This window comes from Leopardus geoffroyi, chromosome D1 (assembly GCF_018350155.1).
Source record: "Leopardus geoffroyi isolate Oge1 chromosome D1, O.geoffroyi_Oge1_pat1.0, whole genome shotgun sequence".
In the NCBI taxonomy this organism is placed as follows: Eukaryota; Metazoa; Chordata; class Mammalia; order Carnivora; family Felidae; genus Leopardus; species Leopardus geoffroyi.
The window spans coordinates 4241220-4256694 of record NC_059329.1 but is presented as its reverse complement, the minus strand read 5'-3'; the positions used below and the strand labels follow the sequence as shown (position 1 = coordinate 4256694).

The 15475-nt window shown below is 38.5% G+C and overlaps 1 protein-coding gene across 3 annotated transcripts in view; it reads right to left on the bottom strand.

Annotated features, from left to right (window-relative positions):
• The window catches only part of LOC123600589 (guanylate cyclase soluble subunit alpha-2-like), a 104908-nt gene that overhangs the window by 12550 nt on the left and 76883 nt on the right, over window positions 1–15475 (bottom strand). The window contains exons 3-5 of one of the 3 annotated variants that reach the window (XM_045482645.1): window positions 7672–7888; window positions 6243–6293; window positions 2249–2277 (exon numbers count right to left, since the gene is read on the bottom strand). In XM_045482645.1, coding sequence (XP_045338601.1) covers window positions 7843–7888 — 46 coding nt within the window. In that variant the 3' untranslated portion in view covers window positions 2249–2277; window positions 6243–6293; window positions 7672–7842. Of the gene's footprint in view, window positions 1–2248; window positions 2278–6242; window positions 6294–7671; window positions 7889–15475 lie in introns of those variants that run through there. The other 2 variants (XR_006713665.1, XM_045482646.1) reach the window with 2 other exon arrangements.

Below are 15475 nucleotides of genomic sequence, written 5' to 3'. Positions count from 1 at the left end.
TTGTTTTGGTATTTCCCTTTCATATTAAAGGCATTCAAGAAATGACTAATATTCCTCAAAGTCTCCTTCTATTTAACTGTGAGCCATTAAAATCTGATTGGAGGCTTTATCATAAATATAGTGAGACTGTGGAATTGTGGGTTTCCCCTGACCATGTCATTAAGCTCCCCAGATATAAATATATTTAGTGGCTTTCCCTTGGGCTGATTTGTCCAAGTACTAATGTTGCAAATATGCCCCTTGCATTACACCTAGCTTCCAGCATTTTGAAAGCTGAATGGAGGAATTGGGCTAGAAATAACACTGTTCAGTATGTAGACTTTTACTTAACCCCTCTATATTTATCTGCCTAAATTTAGAACAATTTTGGTTCAAAATCTCAAGGAATGCAAACCTCTGATATCCTCCTCAGGTTACTTGTCCCCTCAACTCTATTCTTTCTTAGTAGTGGAGTTCAGGTAAGCGCATCACTTACCCAGGTAGAAAACTAGATTTCCCCAAATTCCTTACAGCTGTTTATGTGTGATTATTAAGTTATTACAGTTAGATGTATTTGCCCATTTTGAGTGGAAGAAGTGAAGTAGACTCCACTTTCCTTTGGCAACTATTAACACTGTCAAGATTAGAATCTTATAGATTATATCTCCATTTCCTAGTTCCCTGAGTCTCTTAAAGTGGGCTTTTCTCACCTATTGGTGACTTTCTCACATAATTTCCTAATCACTGGGATGTGTCCACTTTTCAGTTTCCTGATGTTCACAGGCAGCTATGGTGGTGGCCGTGGCTCTCATGGTGACCTCAGGGGTAGGGGCTGGCCTAACTAGCCAGTTCTACATTTTAGGGGCATCATTTTGAAATACCCAGTTCAGAATCCGCTTTTCCCCCCTTTTACTGATTCTGTAAACACATCATTCATGGTATGAAATCTCTTCCTGCTTAAAATACTTGGGGTGGTTTCTACTTCCTGTACTCATTCTGGAAATCCTCTCCATTATATGTTGTACTTGGGAGATTAATCCTCTCGTTAGTTCCCTTCTCTCATTCTGTGTTTGTGTATGTGAGTGAATTGGCCAGTACCTAGGTTTAGAGTGCATATGGTTGCTTCTTATCTGTACCTTTTCATCAGAACCCTAGACTTCAGCTTTGTCCTCTGTACAAAGCGAAATACCGCTCACATATATACTTTCCATCTTGTTCTCATCCATTCTTTGTATGTTGGGAGATGACTGTACTTGTTTTACACCTTTAATTTTTTCTGAAACAATAGTAAAATGATAGTAATGATGAAGTCAGGCGTTCATCTGCTGTGTTACATTAGAAGTGTCTGTTGTTGCTAATTACCCATCTGAATTTTTTTATTTTAAATTTTTTTTAATGTTTTATTTATTTTTGAGACAGGGAGAGACAGAGCATGAACAGGGGAGGGTCAGAGAGAGGGAGACACAGAATCTGAAACAGGCTCCGGGCTCCGAGCTGTCAGCACAGAGCCCAACGCAGGGCTCGAACCCACGGACCGAGAGATCATGACCTGAGCCGAAGTCGGCCGCTTAACCGACTGAGCCAGCCAGGCGCCCCTATCTGAATATCTTTTTGATAAGGAATGTATCTGGACCCTATTATGATGGCATTAGACACTATGCGTTTGAGTGCTGGAGAAGGATGACAGTTCTGAAAAATGAAAATAAAAAATGATGAAGATTCTTTATGTTTTTTTAAAGAGTTGTGTAGGTCCTGAATTTTTCCTATTCATCTTTCCAACTCAGCGGAAGAAATGGAAGTCTCTGTATTTTTGCTTTGTGTTTCATTGCTCTTTGCTCTGAGATCTGATGTGGTTTGAAGACAGGCCCAATGCAACTATAGTTATTGAGTCAGCTAGAGAGCCTAAAATCCCTTGAAACTCAATAATTCATGCTCTGGAAATAACACTCTTGCCCAAATAAGGACAGTAAGAATCCAGCTCACTATGAAATACAGCAAGAAGGATCTCACCACATATATATGCCTTTTAAGGTCACAAACACTCGAACTTGCAGATTTTGTGGCAATTCTGTAGAAATACGAATTTATGGGTTTTTAATTCAAGTTAATCCTCAGAAAGGGATAGTCTTCCTGCATGTCCTGAAAAACACAGGGCAGAGAGCCCTATGCTGATGCTGTGACTCATTTTTTTTCTGCAAGCATCCTGAGTTAAATGTTGACAGCCAAGTGTGCTTACTATGTATTCCATAGTCTGCATGCCTGGTGTTTGGCGAGAGGGTACATTCTGGCATGCATTTCCTATTTGAATGGCAAAACAAATGTCTGTTAAATTCATGAATTTCAGGATGCTAAATAGCTAAAGATGATTTCACCCCTACAGGAAGGGAAGGAAAAATAAGATAAAAACAGAGGGAGGCAAAGCATCAGAGACTCTTAATTATAGAGAACTGAGGGTTGCTGAAGAAGAGGTGGGTGGGAGGATGGGCTAAATGGGTGATGGGCGTTAAGGAGGGCACCTGTGATAAGCACTCTGTGTTCTATGTAAGAGATTAATCACTGGGTTCTACTCCTAAAGCCAAAAGATGATTCTCCCCCACTGGATTCTGTGACCATTTTCAATTATGACCTTTTTAACAGCCTAAAAACTCCTTCTAACAGACTAAATACCAAAAGATTCAAAATACTCAAAAGTTTTCCATGTCTAATGATGGAACTTTAAAAAGATATGACAAATGAGGGATTAGAAAAGATAACTGTAGTCAGCTTGTGTCAAATAATTGCCTCATATTTTTTTCATTTCTCTGATCAAAATCATTTCTTAAAAACAAGTCCATCATCACACTTGCCTTTCTTATAAGGGACAGAGTAGAAAAAAAGAAAATATGCACATTTATTTTGAAAAATGGACAATTCCGTTGATTTCATTATTTAAAAATTAGGATCACAATTAATTTTAAGGAATTCTACGTTCTCTATATTTTATATTCTTGAACCAATCACCTGTAGAATTAGCTTAAATTGTAAGGAGATATATACAGAGTTTTCATGACTTCAGTCCCACAGAAGGCAAGGCAGCCTGAGAAGGAAAGGAGAAAATCTTCCTTTTTTTTCAAAAGTTTAACCTATCTCTTTTTGGATAATATTTTATAGCAAACATTCCTTGCAACTTCCCCTAAAATGATGCTTCTAAAAATACTAATTTTTGTGGGGAAAAAGTATGTTAAGGCAGTAATAGAGATGAGACAGGAGAAGAGGCTGATGAAGTATATAAATCTGACCTCTTAAATTTAGTCCCCACCCCCCATACAGGGGACATTGAAGCAAATTAGCTAATAGCCTTGGTTAAATCACTTACATTCTCTGGTTCTCAATTTCCTTGTGGAAAAAGAAAGATTTCTATCTAATTTATTTCCAAGCTTATTTATGGCTCTAACATTTAGTACAGGTTGAGAATTCACATATCATTCAATTTTGCTAGATGAGACTTTTATTGGCACATTTAAGAGGGTAATATTAATGCTACTATCTATAATTAGAAAAGTAGAAATATAATTCTTGAGGCACAACTCAAGTTTTAAGTCATTTGTCTTCACTGATTATTATTACTTTTTTTTTTGGTAAAATACAGTGTTTACTGTCTCGGTGCTTCTATAAAGGATTAACACGATCAATAAATTCACTTAAGACTAACAGAACAGTGTAAAATAATAGGCCAAATACTTCTTATTTTCTTTAAACATCACATGACTAGTGCAGATGAGCATTTTGATATTTTAAAAACAGAAAGTTACAGGTAAACTACTAGATCTAGGAATTTTCTGAAGCTCTTTGGGAATCTTCCCCTATATTAAGTATCTATAAAAAGAGTATTTAAAATATAGTACCTACCTCTTGTATAGTAATTATACCAACCTCTTGTATAATAATTATACCAACAAAAGGCATAGAAGAAGATTTTCCACCTAGTGTTTTGAACTAGTGTTAGTAACTACTAACTTTTACATGCACAGAAAAATATACACAAGTAACCATCTTTCTTCTTTTATTCCACACCTATCTTAGTACACTGGCAATGTGCTTCCAGGAAGATTGCCAGGGTTATTACATGCATTAGAGACAAAGTCCCATGAACAAAAAACAGTGTGCTGTTTAACATGGAGAACTGTATTTGACACATCGTTGTCATATACACTTGGGTTCAGATCCAGAGTTAGTGAAACTGCTGTGGGTAGAAGTATGGAGACACCAAGTAAATATTTTAAGAAGAACATACCTGTTCTTCACCAGCCTGAGTATGAAGAAAACTCCAGGGTACCAAGAGATGGGAAAGGAACAAGAACAAGATCCCCTTCCTGATTCTGGTTTGCTCCCTTTTGCTCTCTGCACCACTCTTTCGCAGAGAAAATCCACTCATCAAGGTAAGTCCTATTCAGAGATTATCATTCCGTATCATTCATTACTGACCAGCGGAGATGGTTTACCCAAGGAGAAGAATGCAGGCAGCCCAGTGTAAGGCTCTAGAGTATGAATTGAATTCTTACTCCACACTTATCTAGCCATGCATTCTTGTTGACTTATTTACTCAAAGGCTCACTTTCCTCTTACCTGAAAAATGGACTCATTTTAGAGACCATCTTGGTCACCACCACCCTCATTGTAGAGATTAAGAAACCAAACCCAGTGTCATTATCTTGTTTGCAAAAATTACACAGCAAATTAATCCCTGAACCAAGAGGAGACTCCTAGTGCAGAACTCAGGAGAACTGGGTCTATAACTGTAACAAGCTCAAGCCTGCACAACGTGGTTTGTGGAACCTGCTGGCTTGGTACTGGTTTTCTATTGATGTTAAGGATTACAACCTCATGAGTGCCCAGATTTTTAAGAGATATATAGGGGGTAAGTATGTCTGCAGGCAGATTGTGGAGTGAGGAGACAGTAGTCATCTTTATAAAAATTCCATGTTTCTTAGAACTGTTCCTTAATCTCCTCCTCAAGCAAAGGACTCCACTTCTTCTTAAATACAAAATTTTAATTCATTCCTTGTTATAGACTGAATTAATTTGTTTAAATTCAACACGCTGTGTGATGGTATTAGGAGGTGGGACCTTTGGGATGGAGTTGGGATTAGGTCAGGTGAGGGCTGAGACTCTTGTAAGGGCATCAACCCTTGTAAGAGTCCTATGGGAGCTTGCTTCCCCTCTATTTCTGCTATGTGAGGATAAAGGGAGAGAGCAGCTATCCAAAAGCCATAAGGAAGCTCTCACCAGAACCCAACAATGTGATCTTGGACTTCAGGCATCCACAACTATGAGAAATACATTCATGTTGTTTATAAGCTGCCCCAACAATGGAACTTTGTTATAGCAGCACAAAATGACAGGGCTATAGTTCTAGGCTGATTTAGTCCTGAGATTTTTTCCCCTTGTTACAGGCAGAATAAGCAGTTCCCTCACTAAAACAAACAAACAAACAAAAAAACGCCTGTGTCCTAATGTCTGGAAACAGTATGTTAGGACACCTGGCAAAGATGAATTCAGGTGGTTGGATTATCCAGTGGACCCAATGTAATCACAAGGGTCCTCAAAAGTGGAAGAGGGAGCAAGAGATGTGATGAATAGAAACAGCATAATAAAGATGCAATATTCCTGAGTTGATAATGGAGGAGGGAAGCAACGAACCGAGGAATACAAGTGGCCTCTAGAAGCTGAGAAGAAAACAGATAATCAATTAGAACCTCCAGAAAAGAATGCAGTCATAATGACAATGTTAGCCCAGTGATACCCATGTTAGAATTCTATTCTACAAAATGGGAAGATAATAAACTTTGTGTCTTTTAAGCCAGAAAGTGTGTAGTAACCTAATTAACATGTATATAATTATGTATCTCTGTTAAATATGGGCATTTACAAAGGAAATAAGTGGGTTTTTTAAAATCACATTATATGACTTAGTCATTAGGAAGAGGCCTTTGCTAATAGAAACTTGTAGGAATAAGCTGGTTGCTAGCTCAGTTCTGAGTCATGGCTTAAAATGGCTTTGGCCAAATTACCAAACACATTGTTTCTTTGGGATTGCCAGATAAGGCCTATAATCCAACTATCACACATCATTCAATATGGCTAAACTTACAAAATATGAGGATCAAGTCCAGAAATAAGATGATCTATTCCTTCATGGAAATAACAGCATAGAGTCCTGGTCCAAGACAGAGATGTGGGAAGACCGTGAACTCACCTTATCCACAAACACACCAAATCTACACCTACTTACAGAGCAATTCCTCCTGCAGGACTGAGGGCTGACTGAATGGCTTCTGCACACCAAAAGGTCGGCCACAGAGAGAACGGCAAGAGAAACAGAGCATGGTAAGGATGGGAACCCCACCCCAACACTTTAAACCACAGCGGAGATGGATACCCCTGGGGGACCCTGAGCAGATGTGTCTGTCCTGGGCCACAGACAAAAAAAGTCTGAATTTAAAAGGGCAACTAGAATATAAATGAACCAGTCCTAGAAGCTTGGCAAATGGCGGGGTCATGGGGTGGGGCAGCTGCTGGGACTCTGGTTTAGAAGGGCTGAAGAGCATCACTATCCTTGAGAGCGGCCCTTGTCAGTGCTCACCACAGCTCAGGGTCGATACCACTTAGATTCCAAAGGACATACCAGGGCACCTCCAACACAAGGTACCACAAGACAACCCACCCTCACTTAGGCTCCAGTCAACTTAACAGGGTGTCTCACTCCAGAGAGCACCCTGCCGATATCACTGTGTCTACCTCAGATCCAGCTGCCTTGTTAGTGCACCCCCTGTATGGAGATCCCACAGACATTCTGGCATGCAGTCACTTCAGCCCCCCTCCCTGAGTGTTGTTGGTGAAGAGATTCCAGGATCCCCAAGCTTGCAGCCACTTCAGCCCCGCCCCCACTGGGTGTCCTTTGTGCAGGGTCCCCCAGCTTGCAGCCACTTCAGCCCACCCACCTGGGTATAACTGTGCAGAGATCCCAAGGATACCCCAGCTTGCAACCACTTCAGCCCCCTTACCTGGGTGTCCTTGGTGCAGAGATGCTCTAGGTTATAGCCACTTCAGCACCCCTATCTAGGTTTCCTTGGTCCACGGATACCTGGGATTCCCCACCTTGCAGCCATTTGAGCTCCCCGCTACCTGGGTGTCCTTGGTGCCAAGATCCCCAGGATGCCCCAACTTGCAGGCACTTCAACCCCTACCTCAGTATCCTTGGTGCAGAGATCCCCAGGATCCCCCAGCCTGTAGCCACTTCAGCCCCCCTACCTGGGCATCCTTGGCGCAGAGATCCTCAGGATCTCCCACCTTGCAGCAAACTGCCCCCCCCACCTGTGTGTCCTTTGTGCAGAGATCCCCAGAGTCCCCTAGCTTGGAGATGCTTCAGCCCCCTTACCTGGGCATCCTTGGTGCAGAGATCCCCTTTCAGTCCGCCTGGGTGTCCTTTTTGCAGAGATACCCAAGATCCCCCTGCTTACATCCACTTCAGTCCCCCGACCTAGGTGTCCTTGGTGCATAGATCCCCAGGATCTCCCAGCTTGCAGCCACTTGCACCCCTTGCCTTGGTGCAGAGATCCCCTAACTTACAGCCACTTCAGCCTCCCTACCTGGGTGTCCTTGGTGTAGAAATCTGGAGGATCCCCCAGCTTGCAGACAGTTCAGCACCCTTACCTGGCCATCCTTGGTGCAGAGATCCCCAGGATCCCTCATCTTGCATCCACTTCCACTGCAGTTGTCCTGCCAGGGCACCCTCTGCACAGACAGCCTGGACTGCACCCAGTGTAGTTGCGGACATCCCACCAGGGAAGCCTCAGCAAGGAGTGCTCCAGGATCCCCAGTCCATCACATCCAAATCTCCAAGCTGGCATAGTCACCAGGAACACGCAGTCTACAAAGAGCATAACAATACACAAGACCATTCCTTTATGTTTGGCAGAAGTAATTTTTCTTCTAATTCATAAATACAAACACAGAAAATCAAGCAAAATAAGGAAAGGGGGAAAATATTCCAAATGAAAGAACAAGACAAAACCTAAGAAAAAGAATTAATATTGGAGATAAGTAATCTAGCTGATATGAGTTGAAACTGATGTCATAAAGTTGTTCACCAGACTGGAAAGAATGGATGAACTCAGTGAGAACTTCAAGAGGTAGAAAAAAGAACTAAAGTGGAAAAATACAGTAACTGAAATGAAAAATACAGGGGTCAACTGTATATTAGAAGAGGCAGAAGAATGGATCAGTGATCTGGAAGACAGGCTAATGGAAAGCACCTAAACACCTAATAAGAAAGAGGAATAAGGAGAAGTGAGAATAGGTTAAAGGCTCTCTAGGCAGCAATAAAACAAACATTCACATTATGAAGGTCCCAACATGAAAAGAGAGAGAGAGAGAAAGACTGAAAGCCTCCCTAACCTGGAAAAGGTTAGTACAGACTACCAGGTCCAGGAAGCACAAAGAGTTCCAAACAAGATGAACCCAAGGAGAACCACACCATGAAACATTAAGAGAGAATTTAAAGGCATCAGGTGAAAGGCAACTACTTATGTACTACAGATGCTCTATACGGCAATCTCCTCATTATTCTGGAGACTTTGCAGGTCAGAAGGGAGAGGTATGACATATTCCAAGTGCTGAATAATAAAAAACAAACACCCCTACACCCAACACAGTAAGATTATCATTTGGAACAGAAGAAGAAATAGTTTCCTAGGCAAACAGAAATTAAGGACTTCATCACTAAGCCCGCATTAGCAGCAATGTTAAAAGAAAAGGCCATAATTAGAAGAAAATTATGAAAGGGTAATATTTCATGAGTACAAGTGAACACAGTAAAGGTAGTAGAACAATCATTTGTAAAGCTAGTATGAAGTTGAAAAATAAAAGTAGTAAAATAAATTGTATCAAAAATTAAAGGGACTCACAAAATTAGGTTAAAATAGAACAACATATATATGAAATGTGGAGGCTGGTAGTAAAAATGGAAGTTCTCTTAGAATGTGTTCAAGTTTAAGTGACCGTCAATATTTAATGTAGAACCCTATATACTTGGGCTGTTATAATATAAGTTTCATAGTTACCAGGAAACAAAAACCTAAAGTAGACAAAATAAAGCCAAGCACAACACTAAAGAATTCACCAATCACAAGGAAAGAGAGCAACAGAAGAAAAAAGGAACAGAGAAGAACTACAAAACAACCACAAAACAATTAGCAAAATGCCAATAAGTATATACCTATCAATTAGTACTTTAAATGTAAATGGTTGAAATGCTCCAGTAAAACACATAGTATGAGAAAATGGATGAAGAAACAAGACCCATCTATATACTACCTACAGCAGACTCACTTCAGACCTAAACTACACACAGACTGAATTTGAAGACAAGGAAAAATACATACCATGCAAGTGGGAGCAAAACAAAACAAAATAACACACACACGCACACACACAAAAGAACAGAAAACAAGATACCCAGGATTGCAATACTTATATCAAACAAAATAGGCTTCAAAACAAAAACTGTATCGAGACACAAAGGTACTACATTATGATAAGAGGATCAGTCCAACGAGAGGCTATAACAAATGTAAATATCTATGCCTCCAGGGTGCACCTGGGTGGCTCAGTTGGTTAAGTATCACCCCCGCCCCCCACTCCCATCAGCTCAGGTCATGGTCTCATGGTTCATGGGTTCAAGCCTTGTATCAGGCTCTGTGCTGCCAGCTCAGAGCCTGGAGCCTGCTTGGGACTCTGTGTCTCCCTCTCTCTCTGCCCCTCCCCCCATGCACACACTGTCTCTCTCAAAAATAAACAAACATTAAAAAAATTAAAAATAAGTAGATAACTATGCATCCAACATGACAGCACCTAAATATAAACACAAAAACTGACCATAATCCAGAAATGGTAGGGGACTTTAACACCACATTTACATCAATGGATACATCATCTATGCAGCAAATAAATAAGAAGACAGTGCCATTAAATGACACATTAGACCAGATGGATTTGACAGATATATACGGAACATTCTATCCACAAAGAGCAGAACATAAATTATTTTCAAGTTCACATGGGCCATTCTCCAGGATAGACAGCATGTTAATCCACAATCCAAGTCTCAATAAATTTAAGAAGACTGAAATCATATCAAGTTTCTTTTCTGACTGCAAGGATATAAAACTAGAAAACAATTACAAGAAAAAAATAGGAAAAAAACACAAATACACAGAGATTAAACAACATGCTGTTTAACAACTGATAGGCCAGTAGGAAAGCCAAGAGAAAATTTACAAATACATGGAGAATAATAGTATAATAGTAAAGATCAATAAAACCAAGAGCTAATTCTTGGAAAAGATAAACAAAATTGATAAGCCTTTAACCAGACTCATCAAGTAAAACAGAGGGCCAAAATAATGAAACTCAGAAATAAAAGAGGAAAAATAACAACCTACACCACAGAAACACAAAGGATTATAAGATCCTAAACACAAAAAAATATATGCCAACAAATTGGGACAACTTACATCCTAGATACATACAATCTCCAAAAACTGAATCAGAAAAAAATAGAAAATCTGAACAGACTGATTACCAATTCAATTTTCTTACCAATCAAAACAAACAAAAGACACAGCCCAGGACCAGATAGATTCACAGATGAATTCTACCTAACACTTGAAGAAGGGTTAATACCTACTCTTCTCAAACTATTCCAAACAGTAGAAGACTATGGGGGTACCTGGGTGATTCAGTTGGTTAAGCATCTGACTCTTGATTTTGGCTCAGGTCATGATCTCACAATCATTAGATGGAACCCTGCAATGTGTTCCGTGCTGGGCATGGAGCCTGCTTAAGATTCTCTCTCTCCCTCTCCCTCTGCCCCTTCCCTAGTTTCACATGTATACCCTCTCTCTCTTGCTCACTCCCTCTTTAAAAAGAAAATAGAAGAGGAAGGAAAACTTCCACCTACATTGTACAAGGGCAGCATTACCCTAATACTAAAACCAGACAAGGACACCACAAAAAAAAAAAAATTACAGGCCAATATCTCTAATGAATGTAGATGTAAAACTCCTCGACAAAGTATTAGCAAGCCTCATTCAACAATACATTAAAAGGATCATTCACCACAATCAAGTGGGATTTATTCTAGGGATGCACGGTTGGTTCAATATCCACAAATCAATCAATACACCACAGTAACAAAGTGAATTCCCATTTTAGTAGATATAGAAAAAACATTTAATAAAATTCTACATCCTTTCATGATAAAACTCAACAAAGTAGGTTTAGAGGGAACATACTTCAACATAATAAAGGTCATATATGAAAAACCCACAGCTAATATCACACTCAATGGTGAAAAACTGACAGCTTTTCCTCTAAGATCAGGAACAACACAAGGATGTCCAGTCCTGCCAGTTTTACTCAGTGTAGTAATGGAAGTCCTAGTGAAACAATCAGACAAGAAAAAGAAATAAAACTCATCCAGATGTCACTATTGTAAATGACATGATCCTATGTAGAAAACCCTAAAGACAGCACCAAATACTATTAGAACTGACAAGTGAAATCAATACAGAGGCAAGATATAAAATTAACACAGAAATCAGCTGCATTTCTATACACTAAAAACAAAGTAGTAGAAAGAGAAATTAAGAAGACAATTACCTTTACATTTGCACAAAAAGAATAAAATACCTAGGGATAAACTGAACTAAGGAGGTTAAAAACCTATATTCTGAAAATTATTTTAAAAAATGATGAAAGAAATTCAAGAAAGCACAAAAAAATTAAATGCTCATGGAGTGGAAGAATTAATGTTAAAATGTCCACACTACCCAAAGCAATCTAAACATTCAATGTAACTCCTATCAAAATACCAATAGCATGTTTCACAAAACTACAACAAATTATCCTAAAATGTGTATGGAACCACAAAAGACCTTGAATAACCCAAAATATGCTGAAAAGGAACAAAGGTAGAGGTATCACAATCACAGATTTTAAGATATACTACAAAGCTATAGTAATCAAAACAGGATGGTACTGGCACGAAAATCAGATCAGACGGAACAGGATAGACTCCAGGAACACACCCATACATAAGTGGTTAAATGATCTACAACAAAGAAGTCAAGTATACACAATGGGGTAAAGACAGTTTCTTCAATAAATAGTGCTGGGAAAACTGGACCACTTTCTTACACCATACATAAAAATAAACTCACAGTTGACTGAAGACTTAAATGTGAGGCCCAAATCCATAAAACTTTTAGAAGAAAATGCAGGTATTAATCTCTTTGACATCAACCTTAGCAACAGTTTTCTAGATATGTTTCCTCAGGCAAGGAAGACAAAAATCAAAAATAAAGTATTGGGACTACACCAAAATAAGATTTTGCACAGTAACAAAGGTAGCCTACTCCCTGGGAGAATGTATTTGCAAATGATATATCTGATAAGGGGTTAATAGCCAAAATAAAGAACTTATACAAATAAACACAGAACAAAAACAAAAAATCTGATTTAAAAACTGGGCAGAGGACCTGACTGGACATTCTTCCAAGAAGATACACAGGTATGGCCAACAGACGCATGAAAAGATGCTCAAGGTCACTCATCATCAGGCAGATGTAAATCAAAACCACAATGAAATATCACCTTACACCTGTCATAATGGCTACTATCAAAAAGACAAAATAATAGCAAGTGTTTGTGAGCGTGTTAAGAAAAAGAGAACCCTCATGCACTATTGGTGGGAATGTAAGTCGGTGTAACTGCTGTGGTCAACAGTATGGAGGTCCCTCAAAAATTAAAACTAGAAAAACCATATGAATCCAGTAATTCCACTACTGGGTGTTTATCCAAAGAAAATAAAAATACTAATTCCAGAAGATATACGCACCCCCATGTTTATGGCAGCAATATTCACAATAGCTAATGTATGGCACCAACTCAAGTGTCCATAGGTGAATGGATAAAGAGGATGTGGTATATATACAACTGAATAGTATTCTGCCACCAAAGTAATAATAACAAGAATAATAATAAGCTCGTGCCATTTGCAACATGGATAGACTTGGAGGGTATGATGCTGAGGGAAATAAGACAGAGAAAGACAAATACCATATGATTTCACTTAAACGTAGAATCTAAGAAGTAAAACAAGCGAATAAAAAAAAGCAAAAATAGCCCATAAATACGGAGAACAAACTAGTAATTGCCAGAGGGGAAGGAGTTAGGGATGGAGGGGATGGGTGAAGGGCAGTGGGAGATAGATACAGGCTTCCGGTTATTGAATGAGGAAGTCATGGGAATAAAAAATAGAGCATAGAGGATATTGTAGGTGGTATTGTAACATGTTGCATGGTGATGGATGGTAGTTACACTTGTGTTGAACATAACAAGGTACAGACTTGCTGAGTCACTAAGCTGTACACCTGAAACTAATCTAGCATTGTGTGTCAGCAATAATTTAAAAAAAGAATGGGATGAAGCAATAAATGAATTCCAGCTGTGTTCCAAGTATTGGGAGATTTATAAACAACACGTTTAATCCCAATGATAATCATCAGGAATAGGTACCCATTTTTAAGATGAGAAAACTGGATCCAAAGCAATTAAGTTGCTAAACTGTACACAGATATTTACAGCCTGGATTCCAACATAGGCACTCTGATAGTGGAATTTGTACACTCAACCACTACCTCATCTTGTCCACTGTAGATCCCCTAACATGATGAGCCGGAGTTAGTAGGTAACTGGGTTTTAGCAGAAGGGGACTTTGACAGTGAATGAAAAATAGGTATTTTGAAAATCCCAGAAGTAGATCAACTGTAAAATAAGAAAAGAAAAATGTTTGAAGGTTAAGGAAAACTTCTATCGCAGGAATTAAAGAGTCTTTGCACATTTTTAGTTTGCAATTAGCAAGGAAATGGATTTTGCTCAGGCAAATCATTTGCTAATTCAAGCCATCTCAAAATTTGCTTCCACTATCCTAAATATAATCAATTATTTTAGTTCCAAAGATCAGTAACATAATGGTAAAAGACAAGTGTTTATCATGTGTGCATTATTTCAAAACCGGGATGAGTGGGAATAAAGATGAGTATAAGCTTCACATTTATTAGAGAAAAAGGGAAAAACCTCAAATATGCAAAACTTAAAAACTCTTTGGCTACCTTTTTTTCCAGAACTAAAACAAGCAATGAACTGCTCTAGGTGAAGAAGGAATGGTTCTTGGCCATTACTGTATGCAACAAGATGACTCACACACTAAGAGTCTAAAAAAGTGAACATTACCATATAGACCTTGTAGCTCTGATTTTTAAAGTGTTATTCCTTATGTCTACAAAATTGTGAAGTACTCTAATTCCAACATTTATACGTATAAGACACTCAATTTATATGACATGAAATGTCAAGTGAGTTAAGTAATTACAGGTACATAATGTTCATAGGAACACACTTTGTCATAGTTAACAACTAGGAAAAAACAATTAGGTGTTGATCAATAGAGGAGCAGATGAATAAGTATTAAAATATAGTGTAGTCATAAAATGGAATGTTGCAGATGAACTAGCGCTTATGTTCCATCATGTATCGATCTTAGATACATGACATTTTTTAAATAAAAACAAATGTTTGAGAAATTTTCATACACTGTGTTATCACTCATGCAAATAAAAATATATAAAATTCTGTTTTTTATGGATATTTTTGAGAAAGTTAATGTATAAAACAGTGAACTTTGAAATATATCAAGTTCATGGTGGTGTTTGTCACAATGAAAGGGAGTAAAAATTCCAAAGGAAAAGTTTTATTTTATTAACATCTGAGGCAAATAAAGTATTAAACAAGTGGTGGGGTCATGAGTATTATTTCTTTTAATTTTTAGTACTTCAAAATATTTGTAAAAGTTCAGTGATTTCATAAAACTACTCTTTTGGGCAAAATGTGTTTGGAATGAATAATTGAGAAAATTATTTCAGTTCATCATAATATGCAAATGATTCACACGTATTTATGATGATCATATAGTCTTACTAAAAATAAAGTGAACATAAACCTCTCTGAAGATTTCCAGATAACCAGACAATAGGGAGCACTCTACAGGATATAATTCAGGAAAGAAAACTGGAAACTTCAAGCTCTCGTGAGCTAAACTTTGAGTTTTATATCACAAGTTCCTATTTGCTCTAACAAGTGCAGTTTTGCCTCCTTGTAGGGAACGTTCCTGAGAATTCAATCCTGGTGTTTCACTTTCAGTGTCCTAGGAAAGGGGAGGTACACTCCACACTTGTGGGTTCATAAATCACCTTGTGCAGTGTAGAACACAACAATCAGACATGAGTCAACTGTGCAGAGTAGCACAGGCCAAACCAACTGATCCAGACTCTGAAAACCCAGTCATACTGAGATCATTGCCAGGACCCCAGGTACAGTGTTTTTAATGGTATCCCAG